This window comes from Oryzias melastigma, unplaced genomic scaffold (genome assembly GCF_002922805.2).
Source record: "Oryzias melastigma strain HK-1 unplaced genomic scaffold, ASM292280v2 sc00184, whole genome shotgun sequence".
In the NCBI taxonomy this organism is placed as follows: Eukaryota; Metazoa; Chordata; class Actinopteri; order Beloniformes; family Adrianichthyidae; genus Oryzias; species Oryzias melastigma.
The window spans coordinates 485,712-510,531 of record NW_023416879.1 but is presented as its reverse complement, the minus strand read 5'-3'; the positions used below and the strand labels follow the sequence as shown (position 1 = coordinate 510,531).

Sequence of the window (24,820 nt, the reverse complement as noted above, 5' to 3'; positions counted from 1 at the left end):
GATCTCACGCTCCGATCTTCCCTCACTTGTGAACAAGACCCCAAGATATTTAAACTCCTCCACCTGAGGCAGGAGCACTCCACCCACCCAGAGAGGACACACAAATACAGTAATAAAAAAAATCATACATTGTGATTTCCAGATTCTTTTTTTAGGTGATGTCTCTCATAGTCCACACACCTAAAATGAAAAAGTCAGACCCATCCATGATATCCAAGTGGGAGAACCTGCTAAATCTCAGGGTGTTAAAAGACGTATTTTTTTCACTGTAAATCCATAACGCAGATGTTGGGGAAGGGTTTTGAAATGATTTTGGGGTGATCACAGGACTGCGAATTAGCAGCCAAATCTGCACAAATTTGTTAAAATGTTTTGAGGTACAAATCTGAATGATGCTGCACAGTCCTGCGTGTTTAATGGAACATTTTCTCTTTAGAAATGACAAACAATTCACCTGTTTTCTCTCTCTTCGTTAATGGTTTCATTGACACTAAAATCATTGTCCAAACTTGTTCCTTCTTGAAGGAATCATTTTATTTTATATATATCTATATATATATCTATATATATATATGAATAATTATGAGCTCAGGCCAACAGAAAAAAAAACAAAGACTTTCTGGTTTGTCTTCTCTCAGTTTGAGCTTAATAAAAGGCTAAATATTTTGCTCAAGTTCACACATTTGTGACTGTTTTAAAGAAACTGTATGGAAAAGTCAGGTTTTTAATATTTCATGGATCATTCATAACACAATTTTTGTTTCCATGCACATTGAGTGCTTGTATGGAAGAGCAGCTGTCTGACCTCCGAGGGAGGTGAGTGACGGGCTCTGCTGTGCTCCTGTTGCAGGCCTCTGCCTGCTGCGACGGCTCTGTGGTGGTGTGGGACATTGAGCAGCAGGTACGTCACACACATCAACCATGCTCCACAGCTGTGTGCTGGTGCGGAATCCTCTGCATCCAGTCAGTCCTCATGCTGTGCCGCTCGGTTCTGTCAGGAGCAGAGGAGGGTGGGAGGTCTGGTTTAGGTTCCCGTGTGTCACCTCGCTCTTGTGCTATCCTAAGCATGTTTACATTAAAGTGGGGTCATCTGCACCTCATAAGAGAGCACGGGGGTTAAATACTGATGTAATGATTCAGTCAAGCCACAATTTGATTCATAGTTTCAAAGTCACAATTTTGATTTTTTTTCCAGTTTTTTTTCCCAACGCAATGAATTAAATGTATATTACAGCCAAGAATGTTTTCTTTTTGCCCCTTACATCAGACTGTCTGTTTTCCTATCAATAGAAAAGATTCAATATAAATAAACAATTATACATAATACTGAAATGATCACAAATCCTTTCATACTCGCTTCATGTTGTGCTCCATGTGATTGACCTCTCCACACTTGCTTTGCACAATCACCCCCAGCCCGCGCTCGCACTCAGCACAAATGAGCGTTCACAAACAGCTTGCAGAGAAAAAAGACAACTAGCTAAATAGAACGGCTCCCAGGAAGAGGTCAGAGGGAGTGCGTTGTCACCCATGACCGTTGTTATGGTAGATTGGTCAAAGTTGGATGAAAATGTAAAGTTGCAGGGTGAGGAACAAATCCCGGCTTTTCTTGAATTTGTGTTAATGTTGCGATCGCAACATTGCTAAATCCTGGAGGGAATGACTTATGTGAAACTTTTAAATCTGAAGGATCTGCGAGAATTTGTCAGGAGGGAAGCAGATGAAGTTTACACAGCCAGTGCAGGTTAAACACACCCTCACAGCGAGCCTGCATGAGGAAATGTCATCAACTTCGCATTTTTTTAAGTTAGGCACAGGCCGAGACAAACCGATTTATTTTATTTTCTGCACCGATGAACACGTTGACGAGTTTGAATCTTTTTTTTTACTGATTCACAAAGAATTGTTATATCCTTACTTCAAAGCATCTCTGTTTGAACTGATGCCAGAACGTCTTTTATCTGCTCTTTTGTTTCTATTCATTCAGACTGCTGCAGTTGTGTGAGAACATTGGGTCAAGCTTGTTTTTGTGGAGTGTATTTAGTCATTTCCTCTTTCTCTGTCCTGGGCAGTTGGGTTGTTCCTGTGAACAAGTATTTTTTGAGTATTTTATGTTTCATGACTCTTCATCAGAGCCTGGATTTTAAAATCTGCTATCAAACTCCACTGGACCACAGACACAAGGTTTGCAGGTGAATAATCTGAATGTAAACTCCTCTAAAGAGTTTTTGTTATCTTTAGGACATGACCATTTAACACCGGAGCTCCACTTTTTATGCTCTTTGATTTACTGTAACTTTTTAATTGTCGAGCCGTTTTTCTCCTTCAGAATCTGGATTATCGTGTTAACGGTTGAAAAGTTACAGTATGCTAAGGATTTTGTGTTGAAGCGTCACCGGCGATGCCTCAGGTGTTAAAGGGTTAAATGAAAAACCCCACAGAACCTGTGCAGGTCAACTCACCTGTAGGTGCACGTCACCGAGGCTTTACCCCGCTGGGTGATGTACGCGGACACACAAGGGGAGACTCGCTGAAACAGAAGCAGAAGTGATGCCTGGTGGGAAATCATTTCTGTAACACTTTGAACTCATAGTAAATTATGGGCGACTTGTTGAGAAGAACAAAGGTTTGTCATCAGCCACATTCATTCCTCTTCTGAACCCGGGGTATTGTTTTGGGATTGGTGGAGCCTATCCCAGCCAGCTACTGTTGGGGGAAGGCGGGGTTTATACATGACAGGAGGCCAGTTTGCTGCAGGGCATCAGCCAATGATTGGTGCCGCTTTGTTTCCTGCAGACTCAAGTGATCAGCTGGCCTCTGCTGAAGAAGACGAACGACGTCAGCAACGCCCGCTCTCTCTGCCGCCTAGCCTTTCAGCCCTCATCAGGGAAGGTCAGTGGCTTTTTTTTTCTTTTTTTAAGGGCTTGAGCTGCAAGGAACACATCTGTTATCCTGTGTGCTTCAGTTCTTAGCCGTTCCTGTAGAATCAAAGGTGCACCTGTACGGGCGAGGCTCCTGGGACCACGCCGCCACGCTCTCTGATGACCTGCTGTCACAGGTCAGAAACACGCCGCAGCAGATTCAAATGTTTCTGTGGTTCTAATTCCAGACCGTTTGATTGTAATGAGGATCAATAATACACTGGACAAAAAAGAAGTGTAAAAACATCAATAGACTTTTGTTCTTTGATTATTAATCAGGAACATTTGTCAAAAGTAAATTTATGCTTTTAACAAAGTCGTTTTTTTTTTTTTTTACCTTTTTCATTAATAATGTGTCCTTTTTTAAATATTATATTATAATCTGGTTAAAAAGCTTCCAAACATCTTTTAGTCTTTTATAAAAGCGTTCCCACTGATCTTTTCATGATGACTTATCCAAAATCTGAAAACTTGTGGTTTTATTTAGAACTTAGTTTCTGCAGAGCGGCAGGATTTCTTCAGGAATTCACCTCCGACTTGTGGGTGGGGCTGTTGGCGTGGATCAATCCCCCACTTCCCATCATCCTTTTCTTTACCGTATTTGCCATTTTCATTGAAGTGGGTCTTTAATAACATCTACTGAGCGTCCTGAGCTGAACTTCTTCTTTCATTTTAAAACCATCCTCAATTCAACACTTTGTTCTTTGAGTGCGTCAATGATGAAGTAGCAGCTGAATACAAATACAGGAACACTCGACTAACTCCATCCTGTTCAGCAGAGTCACTGTTACGCTTCTGTTTTTCACATAGACACTACAGGTCTGGATGCAAACGTCTTGTCTTGTGCAGCTTTTACTAAAAGCGACCAACGACTTAATGAATGAGTGTAATGGACTTATCCTGGATATTAACACTTAAACACCTGAGGCATCACTGGTGAAGCTTAAAATCTTTAGCATATTGTAACTTTTTAACTGTTAACATGATCACCGTAATTCTAGTAGATTCTGAAGGAGATAAGTTTAGGTGACCTCTGACCTACTCCAGTTCAAAGATCATTCATTTTGTTAAAAATGCTGGAGATTTGGTCATTAGTTCAAAATGTGACGAGATTTGTTTAAAAATGTGTTAGTTGATCTTTCTTTAACATGAATTAATTGATAAACATGGAGCAACAGAGAAGATGGAACATTTTTCTTCATGAAATGTAAGTGATGTAAAAGATCATCTGAAAATGTAACAATCACTGAGATGAATAAAGTGCTGAATGTTGGTATCTGTTTCCTAGCTTGTTGTTATTGTTGATGATTATGGTGAGAAATCAGTGTCTTCACATAGAGAAGAATCATTATTCATCATTAATTATGTATAACTAAAGGCTGAAAGAACTGAGGAAATTTGATTTGTAAAACTGAGTGTGATGAACGCCTGGTTCACACTGGACGTTGAAGCACCGCAAAGCTGCACGAAACGGAGTGTTCGCAGCATCCGCTCTCTCCTGCAATTCACTCCAGACACATCTTTCTGTTCGGCCTCTGTTCCGCGGTGCTTCCACGTCCAGTGTGAACCCGGCGTTATGAAACCTGAAACAAAGACTTGATCTGTCACTGTGGTTTGATTAGCTTGCGCCGCCCAACATTAGCGTAAACATCATAAGCATTTCTGCTGAAGCTCCTCACTGCTCTTCCATGTCCTGCAGCCCATCAACGTGGTGTCCTGGTCTCCGTGCGGCCAGTTCCTGGCAGCGGGGGCCGTGGGGGGGTCATTGACGGTGTGGGATGTGAGCAGCAAGCTTTGTGTTGAGAGGTAAGAACAACCAGCTGATGGTGGAGTTTCCTTAATAAAATTCTTCTGAAAAATCAGCAGATTTTCAAATTGGATTCTAATCCATGGATTCATACTAAAATCAGATGCATTTATATTTATTTACCTTAACAAAAAAAAAAATCAGCAGACAGCCATAGAATGTTAAACAACAAAGCCCAGGAACAAAGCCTAGGGATTTCTGGGTTCTTCAGGTTTCTCTCACATCCAGTTTTTCTGGTTTTAAAGGGGAATTGTGTTTGACAGACATCAAAACCAGCTGGTTTTAGTCCTGGTTATTGCGCTCCTCTGGAGGGCCACAAAGGCGTCCGTCTGCTGCAGTGACTTCACTAAGACTGGATTCTCAGATATTTGTGGAATGAAGTCAGAAGTGGGACTGAAGGCAGGGATTTGTGCAAAGGCACTTCTAAGAGGATTTAGGGATGAATGGAAAACTGGCCACAGAAGCCATTGCTGGACTTGTGATATTACTGTTCATTTATTTAGAGGATAGAAACTGCCACAAGTCTTTGTGTAATGGGAGCAACCAGAGGAGCACCGATGTGTCTGAAGCAGTTTCCTCTGTCCTGCAGGCAGAAGCACGAGAAGGGCTTCAGCGTCTGCAGCCTGGCCTGGCATCCGTCTGGCAGGCAGCTGGCGTACACGGACACAGAGGGCTGCCTGGGCCTGCTGGACGGGGTGAACACCTCCATCAGCGCCGTTGACCAGGTACCGCCACCGGCCTCTCATGTGTTAGGTGTTCTTGTTCCCATGAATGGATTTCAGAGGTTTCTTCAAACTGCATGAACAGACCAGCTATGTTTACATGGCCACAAGTAATCGGAACAAACACCTGATCAGAATAAAAATGCGTCATGTAAACACGTCATTCGGAACCCTCCGGCTCAATCAGACTCTATCGGTTTCAAATTTCCTTCAGGACGAGACAGGTGGGTTAAACCGGCTGTTGATCCGATCGTGGTTCATGTAAACAATCTGAGTGCAGAGGTCTATGGAGAGAAAAAAGACTCACTCTGATTTCTACGTGCATAATTCTTGATTTCTAACAGAAATAATACATTTGGCGCATAAATAAAAAAGTAAAAAAAATAAATAAAAAAAATACACTTCACACATGCACAAATTAAAATGACAACAGCTTGAAACAAATTACAACCACAAATCTTTAAAAAATACGCATGAATCACTTCTTACGCACACAAAACCTCATTTACACATGAACCTGATGTGAGACTCTTCACTATCAGAGATTTGTCCATAAGTGTTGCGTTCAAGTACTACTGGAATGCTGGGTCTTCAGAGTTTTCTTAGCCGTTTTAAACTTAGATTGTGAATAATATCTGGTGAAACTTGACATTTTCAGAACTTTCTTAAACAGATATTCCTGACAATTAATACAAAAAAGTCTAAATTAGCATTTCAAAACACTTATCCTTTTTAAAAATAAAATATTTCCCCAGAACTGATCGCTTCCTCTCTGCAGCCCCTCCCCTGACGGCGCCCCCGACACGGGGCTCTGTCCCGAGCCCTGCTCACAGTCAGTGCTGTGTGGTGCTTTGAAATTCATCCAGTGTGGGTCCTTAGACAAAATCCTTCACGCTACTGCCTAAATATGTATCCACAGGGGGCCCGAGCATGGGTCCCCCTATCCTGGTCCCCAGCCTGGATAAAATACAGGGTTGTGTCAGGAAGGACATCCGGCGTAAAACTCACCCCTGAAGGGACATGCTGGACAACAACCCCGTTTCATCTGCTAAGTGAGATTTGAGGGACTGTGTTTACACTCACCTGAAGCTCCATCATCAGAAACAGAACCTTGGTTGTCCAGAAGAGCCATGGTGTTTCAGAGAGGGACGGCGTTCTGTGGTTAGACCCGTCCAAATGGGACTTTTGTATTGGTTATCATGGGTGTCGTGCTGGAAGCTTCAATCACACACATAAAAATAATCAACCAAGTTCAACATAGAAACTCCAGAAACACAGAGCCTTGATGCTCTAACACCTAAACTGATGCTGCGCCGTAACCATGGCAACCACACCTGTCCAGAAGCTGAGAGACTTGCTGCATCATCACGTCTCGTCTCTTGTCCAGACATCTGCTGTGATGAATGTTCTCTTTGCAGGCGCCAACAAAGAAAGCGGATAAAGACTTTGACGACTTGTTTGACGATGATGACGACCAGCTGATGGATGAAGGTCTGAGCGACAGCCGCTCACCAGCTCAGAAACGAGCCACCAGGAATGAGGATGATGACGAGGACGATGACTTCAGGATCCCCTCCACGGGCCGGGTGAAGAACAGAGGGGCGATTCTGGATGATGAGAACTCGCTGGGTGAGTCTGGTTCTGATGTTCAGGACAGAACCCCGTCCACTGAAAGCGGGCTCAGGAGAATCTGTCAAACGTTTAGAATGTTTGAGGTGGGGCCAATGGGCACCACAAGCTCTCATTGGGGCATCTGATTGGTCAGTTCATAACGTGAATAACTTGTGATGAAGGAAAAGGCGGGCGAGTGTGAGCGCAGCGGCTGGGTGGGAGTTGCACTGAGGGGGTGCGGAGCGTTCCATCAACTGTGGAGCACAACATGGACCGAGTATGAAAGGATTTGTGATCATTTCAGTATTTTCTATTATTGTTTACTTGTACTGAATCCTTTCTGTTTGTAGGAAAACAGACAGTTGGATGTAAGGGACAAAAAGAAAACATAGAGTGCCTTGTGAAAGTATTCCACCCCCTTGAACTTTTCAACCCTTTGCCACATTTCAGGCTTCAAACAAAGATATCAAACTGTAATTTTTTGTGAAGAATCAACAACAAGTGGGAAAAATCATGAAGTGGAACAAAATTTATTGAATATTTCAAACTTTTTTAACAAATAAAAAACTGAAAAATTGGGTGTGCAAAACTATTCAGCCCCTTTACTGTCAGTGCAGCAAACTCTCCAGATGTCCAATGAGGATCTCTGGATGATCCAATGTTGACCTAAATGACTAATGATGATAAAAAGAATCCACCTGTGTGTAATCAAGTCTCCATATAAATGCACCTGCTCTGTGATAGTTTCAGAGGGCAGTTTAAAGCGCAGAGAGCATCACGAAGAACAAGGAACACACCAGGCAGGTCAGAGATACCGTTGTGGAGACCTTTAAAGCTGGATTTGGATACAAAAAGATTTCCCAAGCTTTAAACATCCCAAGGAGCACTGTGCAAGCAATAATATTGAAATGGAAGGAGTATCAGACCACTGCAGATCTACAAAGACCGGCCGTCCGTCTAAACTTTCAGCTCAAACAAGGAGAAGACTGGTCAGAGATGCAGCCAAGAGGCCCATGATCACTCTGGATGAACTGGAGATCTACAGCTGAGGTGGGAGAGTCTGTCCACAACAATCAGTCGTATACTGCACAAATCTGGCCTTTATGGAAGAGTGGCAAGAAGAAAGTCATTTCTTAAAGACATCCATAAAAAGAGTCGACTAAAGTTTGCCACAAGCCACACTGAACATGTAGAAGAAGCTGCTCTGGTCAGAGGAAACAAAAGTCCAACTTTTTGGCAACAATACAAAACGTCAAACATGGTGGTGGCAGCATCATGCTTTGGGCCTGCTTTTCTTCAGCAGGGACAGGGAAGATGGTTCAAATTGATGGGAAGATGGATGGAGCCAAATACAGGAGCATTCTGCAGGAAAACCTGATGGAGTCTGCAGAAGACCTGAGACTGGAACAGAGATTAGTCTTCCAACAAGACAACCATCCAAAACAGAAAGCTAAATCTACAATGGAATGGTTAGAAAATAAACATATCCAGGTGTTAGAATGGCCAAGTCAAAGTCCAGACCTGAATCCAATCGAGAACCTGTGGAAAGAACTAAAAACTGATGTTCACAAGCGCTCTCCATCCAACCTCACTGAGCTGGAGCTGTTTTGCAAGGAGGAATGGGCAAAAATGTCATTCTCTCAATGTGCAAAACTGATCGAGATGAACCCCGAGCAACTTACAGCCGTAATCGCAGCAAAAGGTGGTGCTGCAAAATATTAACTTAAGGGGGCTGAATAATTTTGCTCACCCAATTTTTTTGTTTTTATTTGTTAAAAAAGTTTGAAATATCCAATAAATTTCGTTCCACTTCATGATTGTGTCCTACTTGTTGTTGATTCTTCACAAAACAATTACAGTTTGATATCTTTATGTTTAAAGCTTGAAATGTGGCAAAAGGTTGAAAAAAATTCAAGGGAGCTCAATTCTTTCACAAGGCGCTGTATTTGTTCTTAAAATACTTTTAATTCATTGTTTTGAAACCTTAAAAAATTGAAATCGTTTATCAAATCATGGCTTGAGTGAATCGTTACATCCCTCATGGACACAGGTTTGTTTAGGACTTAGCCACGCAGTGGTGACCTGCTGAACTTCTCTGATTCCAGTTTTCTAACTCGTCTCTCCTCTTCATGGTTCTGACTAGGGCTGGGAATCACTGGGCCCCTTACGATACGATACGCGATAAATGGCTCACGATATCGATAATATCGCGATACTGTGATAATTGGTAAAAATCCTCCCTAATAAATAAAATTATATAGAAGAACACATTTTGGGAAATATATCTCCATTTATTTTTTTTAGCTTAAACACAATCATAATAAAAAACTTGTGTCTTATTTTGTACAAAAAAATTGTTGTAAACAGAACAAAAATTAATTCAAGTGGCGACAGTTATCTACCTCTAAAAGAACGTCACACCAAAGGATGATGAATATAATGTTTTACAGTCTCTGTCAAGTTGTGTCCTAACTTTATGTGCACTTTCCCCACACTTGAAAAGTGAAACGACAAATTGAAGGCTGATTTACTCAGACTGCCACTTGAGATTATTTTTCCAATCTTTGCTTATTTTCCATTTGGTCAGTCAGCAGTCAACAGGTAAAAACCCTAAAACACGTAATAATGGCAATAAATATTTACAAATTCAAATATATTACAGAATAGCAATAAACAACTTGAATCAATAATAATTTATATAATTTTAAGTGCTTCAATTAACTAGCAACCTTCCTATTTTACAGTCAATTCATTTACTTTATGTTCATTACTTTATTTAATTCATAAATCAAATCCTATATTTTTTTATTTAAGAATGACTTCACATTGAAGGCCTCGTACGGTGAAAATCGTGATTTTTCTTAAACTGCAATAAAACATTAGTATTTATGTCACAAATGAACCCCCGTATAATTATTTTGTCACCCGCGGCCCCGTGCACTCTCTTCAAGCGTTCAAAGATAGCGCGGTCGCTCAGATTTTCTGCAGCCACCGATAAGTAGGTCATAGGTCGTGTGACGTCAGTACAGGAACATCCAGCTAGATCCACTAGTGTTGTGATGACTTTCTGGGTATGGAATTACTTAACATAATAGAATTTGGACTGTAAGTAAATATTTTTATCAGATTCATTTTTCAAGTTCCATTAACTTTCTAAATTAAAAAAAAAAAAATTTCCACTGCACGAGGCCTTTAACATTTGCAAAAAGTAATTCGATTCATTTGAAAACTTCACACCACAAATTTACCAAACTTACACATTACACCAGCGGGTTAAACATCAAAGTGCATGAAAACAAAAATTCCGACCGGTACCTGAAGTACACACTAACAACTGCGAAGCACGCGCCCAGTTCCCACAGCGCACCGATCAAACAGGAAGTAATTGATCGCTGACATTCTAGCGCTAAGACAAAGTCACTTCTTACCGGCTGGATCTCCTACAGATGGAGGATAAATGCTGACAGGTAGACATGCTTCACACACGCGCTACAGAGCCTGTATCTCACCGGAGCTTCTCCCGAATGAGCGCGTGCATCACTATTAAATGTCCTACACAGCGCGCCCATCTGCACAATAGTTCTGTCATGTGACTCAGACACTCAGCGGAACAACCTCTGAAAATATAATATCAATACTTGGTCAGAACCCATCGAGAATCCATTCACAGGACTAAATATCGATATATCGATATTTTGGCACACTCCTAGTTCTGACTAATGCCTGGTTATAACACACCTGAAACTTCTTTTGCGCTCGTTTGCACACAGTTGTAGTTCTCTTATGTCTTTAACACACTTGTTACCCCTTCCTAAACCAGGGGTGGGCAAACACTTCCACTCGTGGGCCACAAAGGCTTTTAAGGTTTGACAGAAGGGCCGGACCATATATGTATATATACACACACATATATATATATATGATATCGATCAATAGACAGATATAGATATGATATCAAAGTTTCATTCATTCATAATCCATAGTCCAGAAAACGCTCGCATGGAGCCTGAATTGTTTGCGAGGAATGTTTGGGTGGAGATGTCTTAGTTCTGCGTGGAGTTTTGATGTATGAAAAAGCCCTTGGTACGCATTATTTATTTATCTCTGTTTTTTTGAGTTTTCCCCCAGTTGCGCTCTAGAAATAACCCATGATTGGTAAAATCCGGGAAGGGGAATTAAAGATGTTTTGAGGGAATAAAACTTTTCACTAAACACTATCCCCACTTTCTCTGACGAACACGCAAACATTTTTAATTTTTCTCTCTTGTTTAAACTCTTTAAGTTCAAACCGTCATAGAAAAATAAGTCCAGTTTAATAGAATGAAACAAAGATCCGATCGCGATCAACGGTTTACTCAGATCAGCAGAGCTGCACACATAGAGAAGCGGCACGGAGGAAATGACTGAGAAGTTCTCCAGACAATCAAGACACAGAACAGGCTGTTTGAAAAAACGCAGCTGCATACTTGCTTTGAAAAAATCAGCGAGATGCAAAAGGAGGAATAATCTGTAGAAAGAAAACACAATATTCTGTTCTATTAACAGAGATTTGGGGTTTAGATAGAAGCACAGACTGCAGAAGGGAGAACAAAAAGTCACGTATTATGAGGGTCTTTATCTGTGTGGCCAGATGGAAAAAAAAAATCATGTTTTTCTGATGTTCAGCGGGCCGGACTAAACATGTGGGCGGGCCAGATTTGGCCCGCGGGCCGTAGTTTGCCCATGTCTGTCCTAAACCATTTAAACAAACCTTTTCCTGTCTAGTCCTGCATTGTTTGGAGGTCCGTGGAGTCTCTCCACCTCTGCTGGGTCACCAGCATCATATCTTAGCTGGAGGTGTTGCTCCACCATTACTATGGATCAGTGATGCTCGGTGAGGTTCACACTTCACGGCTGGTGAGACTCTGACGTCATCAGTCAGATTTACAGACATATGAACTCTACAGAGCAGATGATTCACCATTTGATTGACAATAGTTAAAGTGTGTGTTTATAATTTCATGTCAGCATTTTTCTTCTGTTTACAAACTGTAGCATAGAAAGAAAATCACCAAGATTATTATAATTGAGTTCCTTTTACTTCTGAATGAAGTCTGTGTTGCTCCTGAAGAAACAGATGAATGTTCTGTTTGCAGAAGTCTTCCTTTTCTTTCTTCAGTGTTAAAAAGTCTCTCCGTCTCAGTGGAGATCACTTCCGGAGACGAGTCTAAACACATTCTGGAGTTCAGGGTTTAAAAACCAAATCCTCCATTTAGAAATGATGCTAAACAATATTAAAGAGTAACTGGACGGCTGCACTTGACTTGCTGCCACCAATGATATTATTCTATTATTCTTTAGCTGGTCTCACATTCTCTGGGCTCACCAGCGCCCTCTGCCTTGTGGCATGTGTACTGCGGTGCAGCAGGCGGACTGTCTGCCTCACCTAGAGTGTGTTAAAGCTCATTTTTAGCAGATAAAAAGACTAAATGAGTCACAAACTGGCATCAATGTATCCAGACAGATGGAGAGAGATAAAAAAATTAGATCATTTTAAAATAATGATGATAGACTGAAACAATACAGAGCATGCTTCAGCTGCAGCTACTGTCAGTGTGTGAGACGCTGGGGAGGCGGGGCTACAGCTGTCTCACCTAGTGCTGTTTGTCATAGAAAAGACATGTCTGAACAATTAACATTTGATTTTGATTTTTAATTTTAAAAAGTACATTCATTTTATTTAATTTATGCATTTTTTAGGCTATATACAGCAAAATAATTCAAAATCCCGACTAACCGATAATCTGACTAACTGGCCTGGTTAGTGAGTTCATTTGGACTCTCACATTGTGAGTCAGATTTGGCTCAGGAACAAATCCTCTTTGATCCACAGTTAACAGGAGAAACCGGCAAAAGCTGAGAAACCAGACGAGCTCCAATCCTTCCTGGATGCCAAACTTTGCCTTAGAGGCTGTGCAGACGGTGGTGAAGCCGTCACGAGCAGTGACACACGGCAGCAGTGTGCCTTTCCTCCACCCTTCAGTCATCAGACACTGACCACACACACGTTATGACCCAATCGGCTTTCTCTCACTAAGAATCACAGAAAATGGGGATCTGGATTTATATCTGAACAAGTCCAGGTGCCCCAGCAGAGTTGCAGTATGGCATGCTGTGGTTTCATTTATTCTTAAAGTCCCACTCCAGTTTAATTATTTTCTGTTCTAATAGTGTTCCCAGTGGTCTTTTAATTATGGGGATGCAGTTTTTAGACAAAACCAAAAATCTGTGTTGTTTTCTAGGATGTAGTTTCTGCAGAGCGGCAGGACTTTAGAAGTTCATCTCTGGTTTGTGGACGGAACTCTTGGTGCTAAGCCGGAACTGATATCCCAGCATTCTTTTATTTACACTCTCCCCCGCCAGCTTACAGCCCCTCATAGCCTCAAGCTAACATTAGTGTAGGGCCGGCCCAGTTTAACACGTCACTCATTTCATGTAAAAATGTTTTTTAAAGAAAGGTTATAATTAAAACCATGAGTAAAATAACCCCAAAGTTCTACATAATCAGTAGTTTTGCCTGGTGCTGCGCCCCTCCTTGTTTGATGCACCGCTGTCAAAGGTAGGTGGGGGGAGGAGGGGCCCTTGGTGTTATCTGCTTCTTTAAAACTTTAAGGATGAAAAAGCAGCTAAACAAGCTCTCAGAGATAGCTTTAAGGTCAAAAAGGGAAGGAAGAGGAGCAAAAAACAGACTCAAAGCAGAGATTTGTTTTATTTACATTCAGTTGATTGGGAGGTGGGCTTTAATAAGCTCGGCTACTGCCCAACATGCACGGATTCTGTTGGAAATGTTCTTGTTCTTTAGTTTTTTACTGTCAAAAGGATTTTCTTAATTGTGTTGCATTCTGAGTTATTAGCATGTTGGAAAATCAAATCACAAACATGTTTTCATTGTTGTGGGTCTTTAAACCATCAAGATCAAAGTGGATGGATGGTACCCCGTCGTCTCTGACGTCTTCTCCGTCTGTGCTCCTTCATTTAGACACAGCCTCTCTGAAGTTTGGTGAAGACAAACCTGCAGATGAGGAGGATGCAGGAGGCCCCGTGGGTCCTGCCGCGCCCCCGCTGCTGCCCTCACGGCCCGTCTACGAGGGGCCGCTGCCTTCTCTTCCACAGAAAGCCTTCCAGGCGGGCTCCACGCCCGCTCACCTCACTCACCGCTTCATGGTAGGACCCCCTCCAGGGGGACTGCAGCCCACTGCACTAAGACATTAGTGAAACTCAAAAATCAAAGATAAGAAAAAGTTCAGCGCACTGTCTTGTGTTGTCCAGATGACCCCACTTTTAATGTAAACAAGCTAAGGAGAACAGAAGGGTTAAAAGTAATACCACACACGTTGGCGTCTAAAGATAGACACGGCATCATTTTCAGTGCCGTCATTACCAACTTATTAAAGACGAGATTTCTTTCTAGAAAAAACAATAATAATTAATTTAATTAATTTAATACCAAAAAGCTGATTGTACATTCAGTGGCACTTATTGTGGTTTAAATTTTCCCTTCCAAAAATTCTTTTAATAAGTAATAATCTGCTGGGGAGCATCCTCAACATGTGACATCGGCACGTTACCACTCGGAGTTCAGGCGAGCGAGTGACGGGAAGAAAGATATCAAGTTGTGCACCAGTGACTTGGTGTCTAAAAGAACAACTTCCACAGTTTGGGAGAACTTTGGGTTCCAAGTAAATGAAGGAGGAGAGCGCATTGATCCGGATGAGGCCGTTTGTAAATTATGCATGAAAGAGGAGACTGTGAGAAATGGAAGCGCCTCTAATTTAAGGAGACATTTTTGACTAATAAATAACACCATACAATCAGAGGAAAGCCAACGCAGCTTTCTGACCCCGCCCACAATGGTCAAAACTTGCTCGGAGAAAGTTTCTCTGCGAGCAGAGCCAGAGCCCCAGCAAGCACACATGACAAAATGTCGTGCGCGCTCACTGAGAGCGCCCGAGGGAGCAGCTCTCGCACGTGGAAGTAGACGGTCTCCAGCATGGTGTCTTTTTCTGCTCGCATGAGGATTAAATACGAGCAGGAACATAGAGAAGAGCATCCGCGTCTTAATTAGTGTTCTGTTTTGCCTGTCGGCGCCATTAAACCCGTTCAAAACCGCCGTCTAACCGCAATGGTCTGCTCCAGATGTGGAACTCGGTTGGAATTGTGCGTGGCTACAACGACGAGCAGGACAACGCCATCGACGTGGAGTTTCACGACACAGCCGTTCATCACGCCATGCACCTCACCAACTCTCTGGGTCACACCATGGCGGACATTTCCCAGGAGGCCGTGCTGCTGGCCTGCCCCAGCACAGAGGAGCTGGCCAGGTGAGCGTCCTGAGCTGCTGCTCTGGCTCTGGCTGCAGACTCTGAAGCAACTGCTCCTCCTCTTACAGTAAGCTGCAGTGCCTCCACTTCTCCTCCTGGGACACCAACAAGGAGTGGATGGTGGACATGCCGAAGGGGGAGGACGTGAAGGCGCTGTGTCTGGGTCAGGGCTGGGCGGCGGTCGCCACCAGCGCGCTGATGGTCCGACTGTTTTCCATCGGAGGCATCCAGAGAGAAGTCTTCAGCCTTCCGGGGCCGGCGGTCTGCATGGCCGGACACGGCGAGCAGCTGCTCATCGTCTACCATCGAGGTTTGATGCACCAACAGACTAAAGGCTCGCACACACCAGCTGAATGAGACCTGCAGCGAAACACGCCCACTCCACCTCAGTCCACACAAGGAAACAACCTCACACACACTCAAGCTCCATGACTAACAGAGCAGTAACTTTGTTTCTGGAGTTACCGTAAAAACATCCAGACATTCTGATGTCATGTACATATAGTTTTTAATCTTTTTTTTGTTCACCTGATCCTGCAGTCAGTGACTCAGCCCCTCCCACAATCTCAATGTCTCAACTTTTCACTTCCAGCTGCAGTTAAAAGATAAAAAAGTTTGCTCCTGCTACTTCATTTATCCATGTTTTTATACTGCAAATAATCATGTATGTAGACTAAAGTCACAACAGGCAGCCCCAAAAATATGAATTTCTCTCCTAAGAGAACTGTTGTCTACATTACTGTTTTCCTGGAATTCTGTTGTTCCTTTTTTCTCATAAACTTTCTTTATTATTTTTCAGCTTTTTCTTTTTCTTCTCATAAATTTTCTTTTTTGTGTTTGTGAGAAATAATAAAACAATCTTTTTGGGAGAAGTTTGATCCAGCTGGAGTTCAGGTCGGCTGCTCACAGGTGGGGGCGTGTCTGTCTTCTCTGAACTGCTTGATTTCCACAGCGTTGGGGGCGGGACTTTCATGGAGAACCACAGAGTTTCCTCCGTTTTTAGACACTCGTTATTCTGGAAAATTCATGTCGGTCTCCTTCCCAAAATAAAATAATGGTCCGTTTCCTCTTTAGATTTCTCATAAGAGACACCTTTGTTTAGATATGTTAGTTAATGTATTATCTTCCAGCTTCATTTTTCATCAATAATTAGCCCTAGAAATGTTATTTCGGACATCCTTCAATTTCAACATTATCAATTACGAGTTTCTACTAGTATTGGCTGTTCTGTTACCGAGTATTATGAACTTAGTTTTATTTAGATGTAGTGTTAACTTATGCAGATCAAACCAACTCCTACATTTTTCGAGTTCTCTTCCAGCTGCATCCAATTACTCTTCCAAATTGTCTCGACAGGAGAATAAGCTTGTATGATCTGCAACAGGCTCAAGAATTCACAAATATTTCAATTCAATTCAATTTTATTTATATAGCCCAAAATCACAAAGAAATTTGCCTCATTGGGCTTCAAAATATGAACAATAGTTAAAAACTAAGACTAAATAAACTGGTTATCCCTGCCCTTAGACCCTCCCTCCCGGTAAGGAAAAACTCCTAAAAAACCTGAGTCAGGAAAAAAGAAGAAACCTTAGGGATTCCCACATGAAGGAGAGATCCTATCCCAGGACGGACAGGAGATACCAGAACTATTAAAGAAAGATTAGCTTCTACAACTATGTATCTAAAAGAGTTCATTCAGATGGAGCTGATGGACGGATATCATTGATATACAGAGTAAATAACAGCGGCGCCAAAACTAAACCTTGAGGAACACCAACCTTTATTGAGAATGTTTTTGATGTCACCTGGTTTGTTTCAACATACTGCTCTCTGTAAACCTAAACCTCCATTTTTTTATGTTTCCAGCTACTGGCTTTGACGGAGATCAGGCTCTCGGCGTTCAGCTGCTTCAGCTCAGTCGCAGGAGGAAACAAATCCTCAGTGGCGAGCCCCTCCCGCTTTCACACAAGTCCTATCTGTCCTGGCTGGGCTTCACTGCCGAAGGTCTGAATCCAGGATTCTCACTGCTCCGTCTCAAACATGAATCCTTGTCTTTGGTGGGGCTGAGAGCCGGTCTGTGCGTGTCCCTCAGGAACGCCGTGCTTCGTGGACTCGGAAGGAGTGGTGCGCATGCTGAACCGTGCGCTGGCCAACACCTGGACCCCCGTGTGCAGCACCAGGGACACCTGCAAGAGCAAGTCGGACCACTACTGGGTGGTGGGGGTGCACGAGAACCCACAGCAGCTCAGGTTTGTTTCAGTGCCAGCAGCTTCCGTTAGAACCTTGTTAATCTATCTGCGTTTCCATTAACGATGCAGTTGCGCAAATTGGATTTTTGTTGATAAAGTCGCTTGATGGAAACATCAATTTTGAAAAAACCTGAATTTATTGAAAAAATGTTTTTGCGCTTAAAGGAAGTGGTTTTTGGGGCTTATTGAAATAGACATGTTTCACCAACCTGCAATGGAAACACTTTTTTCAAATGAAATGTGCTCCTTGTTATGGAGTGGCTGTCCTGAGCCCAGCTCAGCTGGCGCCATGAGAGCTCAAGTTGCTTTTACCGAATCGCGCAGCTCCTCTGTAAAATCCCACACCAAGATTTTTACAGCCTGTATAAGACGCAGACGTCTCCTCTGACAGATGAGGAGGATCACTAGTGCCGGGACAGAAACTTGAATGGATCTTCTTGTGTTTTCAAACTGAAAAAATGCTCCACATGGACCGTCAATGCACTAGCTGTGCTGCACGTCACCCACATGCTGCCTTTTAGTGAATCAAATGAAAATAATACCTCTTCTCATCCATCACCATGTTTGAGAGACTTATCATGTGAGTTGGTTTATTCACAGAATCATGATTTTATGGAAACAGCCTCATTGCCAAATTTATTTATTTATTTATTTTTTACATTTCTAGAATTTCAATAAAGTTTTGCGCATTTGTGTCATGGAAATGCAGCTAATGACAGCTTTTATAATTCACTAATGATAGTTGAGGGGCAATTAGTTAAAGTTGTTATAATAGTAACATGAAAGGAAGCTAAATCATTCGACTCAATTTCTGTTTCTAATAGAGTATATGATTAATGGAACATATTTCTATTAGTACTTTTTACCAGAGTCTCTCTGAAATTCAGACAAAAAAATTATATCTTTCAAGAACAAAATTAGATGAGATTAGATTAGATTACAGTATGTCACAAAAGTGAGTACACCCCTCACATCTCGGCAAATATTTAGTTATATCTTTTCTTAGGACAACACTGCATAAATGACGCTTTCACACAATGAACAGTAGTCAGTCTAAAGTTAGTACAGCAGTGTAAATTTATTGTCCCCTCAAAATAAATAAAAATACAGCCAATAATAGCTAAACCCCTGGCAACAAAAGTGAGTACACCCCTAAGTAAAAATGTGAAATGTCAATATTTTTTGTGGCCACCATCATTTTCCAGCTCGGCTTGAAGTCTCCCGGCCATGGAGTTCATCAGACCTTCACATGTTACCAGTGGAATCCTCTTCCACTCCTCCATCACAACACAACGGAGATGGTGGACATTTGACACCTTGTGCTCCTCCACCTTCCTCTTCAGGACACCCCAGAGGTGTTCTATGGGGTTTAGGTCTGGGGACATGCTTGGCCAGTCCATCACCTTTACCCTCAGCCACTTTAGCAAGCCGATGGTCATGTTGGAGGTGTGTTTGGGGTCATTATCATGCTTTAACACTGCTCTGAGGACCAGTTTCTGGATGGAGGGGATCGTGCTCTGCTCCAGAATGTCACAGGACATGTTAGAATTCATGTCTCCTTTAATGAACTGTAGCTCCCCAATGCCAGCAGCACTCATGCTGTCCCAGATCATGACACTTGGGGAAGGGGAAGGAAAATGATCATTTGTGCTCAATTTGTACACTTTCACTTAGGGGCAATCTCACTTTTGTTGCCAGGGGTTTAGCTATTATTGGCTGTATTTTTATTTATTTTGAGGGGACAATAAATTTACACTGCTATACTAACTTTAGACTGACTACTGTTCATTGTGTCAAACAGTCATTTATGCAGTGTTGTCCTAAGAAAAGATATAACTAAATGTTTGCTGAGATGTGAGGGGCGTACTCACTTTTGTGACATACTGTAGCTATTTAAAGGGAACAATGAAATTTTATGAAGCACATGATGAAACATGAAACGTCCATCACCAGTGATTGGTCTGAATCAACTTTTAGTCATTGTTTCTATGGCAACCACTCTCACCAATCAGGAGAGAGGTTGTTGGAAGGCCGCACCCCTACTACTTGAAAGCAAAATCTGTCAAATGTTTCAATTGCTTGTGTAGGAAGCCAGCAAGCTCCACCTACTTTAATTAAGGCATCTGATTGGTCAGTTTATAATTTGAATAACTTGAACTGCAGAAAAATATGAAAAAAAGAACTAGATACATAGCATTAGCTGTGAATGCTGTAAGCTGAATGGCCGCTGAAGATGCTGAAATTGATAGCTGAAAACGCTGAAGTTGGCAGCTGAAATTTCTGAAGCTGAAGTGTTTTATTTGTCTCACTCTGCTCCACTTTAGTGACTGGATCAAATTGACGTTCAGATTCATTAATGGAAACTGACTCAAAGATGACAGGTCAACTTTGAACTGCTATATTTTCAAAACCGCGAGGAGTTTTAAAAATAAGAATACAAGTTCAAGAGCCCAAAGTCTGCTGAATAGTTTATAAGTTGGATGGTTTCTGTAGTTGAAGGCGTTCTTGACCCTTTTCGTTTGCAGAGCTGAAAGTTTTTAGATGAAAAAGGAGCTTTTGAAGATTCCATAAGCCATTTTCAATGGAGTTGAAACAGTTGGTTGAATAGTTTAAGAAGTTGAAGAATTATGAAATTCAAACTTCCAAACACCCAACTCCTAAAAGAGCTGAATATTTTGATAGTTAAATGAACTGAATAGCTGAAGGAGTTGAAGAGCTACAGACAGAAGAAAATGGATCACTGGATCAATGCTCCACAGCATTCACACTATTATCAGAATGACTGAGTAACCGCTGTTTATTACTCTATTGACCTTATTCCTACGCCCCATGAGCCTTTGCGTGAATTATGGGTGAAACTTCCGGTAGACGTCGGAACTCGCATGTATTTACATTACAACTGTAGAGCCGACAGCGCAATTCCTTTTGTTTTGGATCAATAACTACATATAAATGTGGAAAAACCAGCTGTCATGTATTAAAAGAGGCGACGTAACAACTCTGGTGTCTGATAAAATTGAGGGATTGGAGGATGACCTTAAAAAACATAACATATAGTAGCATTTTTAGCTACTGTTTTTAGCTACTTTCTCAATTCAGCTGCGGCAGGTGGTGAAGCGATGAACAATCTTAAAAGTTCACATCATAATTCTTTATTTATGACTATTTGTGCCAGATTAGCACACAGTGCTGATCAGTTGTAACGTTATCTCTTCTCGTGCTTGTGTTTACATGCTGCGATGAGAGATGCATCACGCGGTGTAGCTTTAGACCGTTTCATGTGTTGACAAAGTCAGCTGCCGTTTAAATACAGGTAATTTTTGAATATCTGATACCAGGAGATGCAGCAATTACACACGAAATATCTTTTCTGCTCTTGTGACACTGCTGTCAGCAGCGCGGTTAAGCTAGTTTCATATTCGACATTCGTCACACATTCAATAATGAACGGCAATATTTCTCAATCACCTTTGCTAAAAAACACCAACAATGTTTTTCCTGAGAGATAATAAAACAATCAACATTCCACATTACTTTCAGCAGCAGCTCGGGCAAAGCGCTCCGGCTCCGCTCACATTGCAACGGCGTTTGCGGTGGTCTCGTTACGTGGATCGTGAAGAATGAAAAGGAGTCATGTGAAACATTGATTGTTTTATCATCTGTCAATAAAATATTTCTGGTGTTTGTTTTTAGTAAAGGCGTTTGAGAAATATCACCGTTCATCGCTGAATGTGTGACGAATGTCGAATATGAAACTAACTTAACCGCTGCTGTCAGGTCTCTGCAGTACCCGGCGTCTCTTCTTCTCTGGTGTTCTGGAGTAACCCGACCATAATGTTGGATACGGATTTTCCTCCGTGTGTACTTTATCCACAAAGTGAAAGATTTAAAATGTTCAGCCACATCCTTCTGACTTCGTCCTCGCCCGGTAGACGGTAAAATCTGTACCGAGGAGGGCAGCTGCACTCCCTCTTCGTCAGCAGCCCATGTCCCACAAAAAGCTCCGCATAATTAATTTAGTTTGGTTGTTAGTAAAACCACGAGCTGCTAAACATGTGCCTGAACTGCGCAAAGACATTTTTGAAAACTTTGAGGGATTAAGTAAAACACGCTTTTAAAGTTTTTATGCACCGCTAAAGCTAACAAAACCTGCAACTTTCAGTGTAAACAAATAGAGACGTGGAACTTCTGGTTGCTATGCCGGAAGTTGCACCGATAATCCATTTTACATGAGAGGGCCCAGGAATAAGGTCAATAGAAGTCTGTGGGATTTTGGCTTCTTGGAGGTACTTCCTGTTTGGAACACAAAGGGGGAGGGGTCACTCAGTCCAGTTCTCCTGTACACTCAAAGACAGAAACTCATATATAACATCAAAATATGTTCCACCTAAGTATCCTGAGGTAAAGTGTGTCATCCCAAAGAAGGAAATTCCCTTATCAAGATTGCTGGTGTGTTTCTGTAGGAATGTGATGCTAGCTTGGCAGAACACTTATTGATCCTTTTAAACGACATGGACAGTTCTGCTTCCTAAGAACACTCCATGACTTCAACAGACAGTTTCTATGTCCTTTGTAGTAATTGTATTAAATCAAATTTAGAAACAAAGCTTACAAAAGAACCAACACCATTTAAACTATGTTTTAATTGATTTAATCTGTCAATGCTAATAAAGTTTCTAGACCGTGTTCACATGTTGACATTGCAGTTTGTCTGTGGGCTGTCAGTCAGATTCCTCAGCATGTGCTCAGCTTCTTCATGTTCTATATGGATTTCTTTCTTTTTTTTTTTTCATTTTGTGCTGCACAGAGGTGTAGTGGTTAGCCCTCTCACCTCATAGCCAGAAGGCCCTGGTTTGAATCCCAGCTAGGTTCTTTCTAGGGATGTCCGGACTCGATCACGTGGTTGATGAGTCGATCAAAATCTGTTGTCCGATCAGGATCAGATATTTAATTTATTCTTATTCTGATCAGAGCTTTATATTTTAATCTTATAATTCCGGATAAATACTCCACTAGAAATCTGTATGTCATGAACAGATCACAAAATGTTATTCCTGGAAAACGCAGCAGAAAACGGCAGCAGCTTTCCTTTCAAACTTCCGGGATCAATAACTCTTTTGAAAACGCTTTAAACTGACAGCTAATGTCTCTAAACAACAACCTCTAAAGGCATTTCAGCAGAAAAAGACAGTATTTTGTTTCTTTTTAATGTGAAGCTCTTCATGCTGCAGACAGATGGCTAAACAGCAGCTGCTAACTGCTACATGCTAACGCCGTGATTTACCTCCTTAGGACCCGAGCTGTCCTTTGATATGCCTGTTTGATTTATCTGACAGGAATAGAAGTTAAGAAAATAAACTACTGTGGTAATAAAACAGAAAATGTGATGTCTTAAGAACTTAAAAAATAAGCACATAATCTTAAAAATAACTAAATAAATAAAACTAATAAATTAAAACTAATAATGATACCAGCTATTCATGAACACTCATCAAATTTTATGCTAAACAAAGTCATAATTTATTTTTAAGAATTTTAAATGAGGACAGGAATCACATTTGGTCAAAAATGTTCAATAGGTCTAAAGATATTAAAGCTAAAGTCACTAAACTTTATCACATGGCTAATTATCACTTATATAACAAGAAAACTGTATTTTTCTCCTATTTGATGTATTTTTACTTGTTTATTAAAGCTACTTCACAGAAGTGTTTTATTAAGTTTTTAATGATAAAAGAAGGTTAATGAAATATAAATAAGGGACAACACTAATCTGTTTGTTTAATTTATTCATGTTTTAAATGTCTTATAAAAGTATCAGATCGGGACTCGGTATACAGATACACAAAATCAAATGACTCGGAATCGGATCGGGCCCAAAAAAACCTGATCGGGACATCCGTATTGTGGAGTCTGCATGTTCTCGTTCATGTGTGGGTTTTCTCTGCTCTGCTCCCACAGTCCACTAACATGCTGCGTTGGTGATTCCAAAAGGTCTCCATGTGTTCATGTGAGTGAGTGTGCGGCCCTGTGAGGGACCCTGTTCCGGGTGAACCCCACCTTCAGCCCAAAATAGGCTCCAGCAACTCTGGAAGAGATTCAGCTGGTTTTAGAGAGGGGTGGATGGCTTAACTTGAACAGTGTTTGTCACTTTAACCAAACAATTATCCAGTATTACATAAAAAACTGAATGGACAGAAAAACTCAGCAAACATACAGCTCCGTGTGTCCCTACTTTTTCAATTTTGGACAGACATAAACCTAACAGCATTGTAACCTGAGTGTTGTGGTTTACAGGCTGCACAGGCCTTCCTCCATGAGCTGCAGCTCCTCGTCTGTCTGTCTGCATTCCAGACCAGATGCTTCCCTCTCATCTCTCATTTCCTGGCAGCTGTGTTTAAGTCCCGCCTGTTTCCTCCCTCCAGGTGTATTCCATGTAAAGGCTCCAGGTATCCCCCCACCCTGCCCAGACCGGCTGTGGCCATCCTGCCCTTCAAGCTGCCTCTGTGTCAGACCACCACCGAGAAGGGGCAGATGGAGGTAAACAAAAGATGAACGCTGATTTGAGAGTTCAATGACCAACACCATAAGCTGGGGTTACCTTCCTGTTCATCCAAACTTTAAAGATCAATCAATGAAAGAGCATTTTGATGTTAGCTTTGATTATTTTATCAAGAACTCTGAGAAACCAATGATTGAATGTATTGATCACAGTCAATAAACATTGGAGAATTAGCTAAAAGAGTCTTTGGTGAACTGGAAGGAGAAAGAATCAGGATTTTGGAGGAAGTTCTGTCCATGAAGATCTTCACTTCCTCGTCCAGCTGACATCCGGATCAGAACCATACGGCTGGACATTACCCAGATTGATGGATGTTTTTATGTAGCAGCGGTGAAGATTTACGCTAGAGAGACACAGAGCTATCATAATCAAACAGGGGGGATCAGGGGAGGAGCTACTCAGCTCAGCCCCAAAAGCCACGCCCCCTCAGAGGAGATTTTGGAAACAGGGGCTTCAGATCAACATGAAAAATGGCTTTTTAAGACATTAAGGTGGTGGGAATTCGGATAAAAACTTCATAACCATCATTAAACACTACTGGGAATGTTTTTTTGTTTTTATTAAAAAAAAAATATTATTGGGGTCTTT

General features: G+C 41.6%; 1 protein-coding gene across 1 annotated transcript in view; it reads left to right on the top strand.

Moving 5' to 3' along the window:
• wdhd1 (WD repeat and HMG-box DNA binding protein 1) overlaps positions 1 to 24,820 on the top strand; it is a gene marked incomplete at its 5' end in the record, with an annotated part of 41,740 nt that overhangs the window by 3,395 nt on the left and 13,525 nt on the right. The window contains 12 exon segments of the mRNA XM_024261202.1: positions 851 to 901; positions 2,797 to 2,892; positions 2,966 to 3,058; positions 4,621 to 4,727; positions 5,318 to 5,453; positions 6,869 to 7,079; positions 14,080 to 14,264; positions 15,237 to 15,421; positions 15,490 to 15,731; positions 17,288 to 17,425; positions 17,514 to 17,670; positions 24,096 to 24,210. Coding sequence (XP_024116970.1) covers positions 851 to 901; positions 2,797 to 2,892; positions 2,966 to 3,058; positions 4,621 to 4,727; positions 5,318 to 5,453; positions 6,869 to 7,079; positions 14,080 to 14,264; positions 15,237 to 15,421; positions 15,490 to 15,731; positions 17,288 to 17,425; positions 17,514 to 17,670; positions 24,096 to 24,210 — 1,716 coding nt within the window.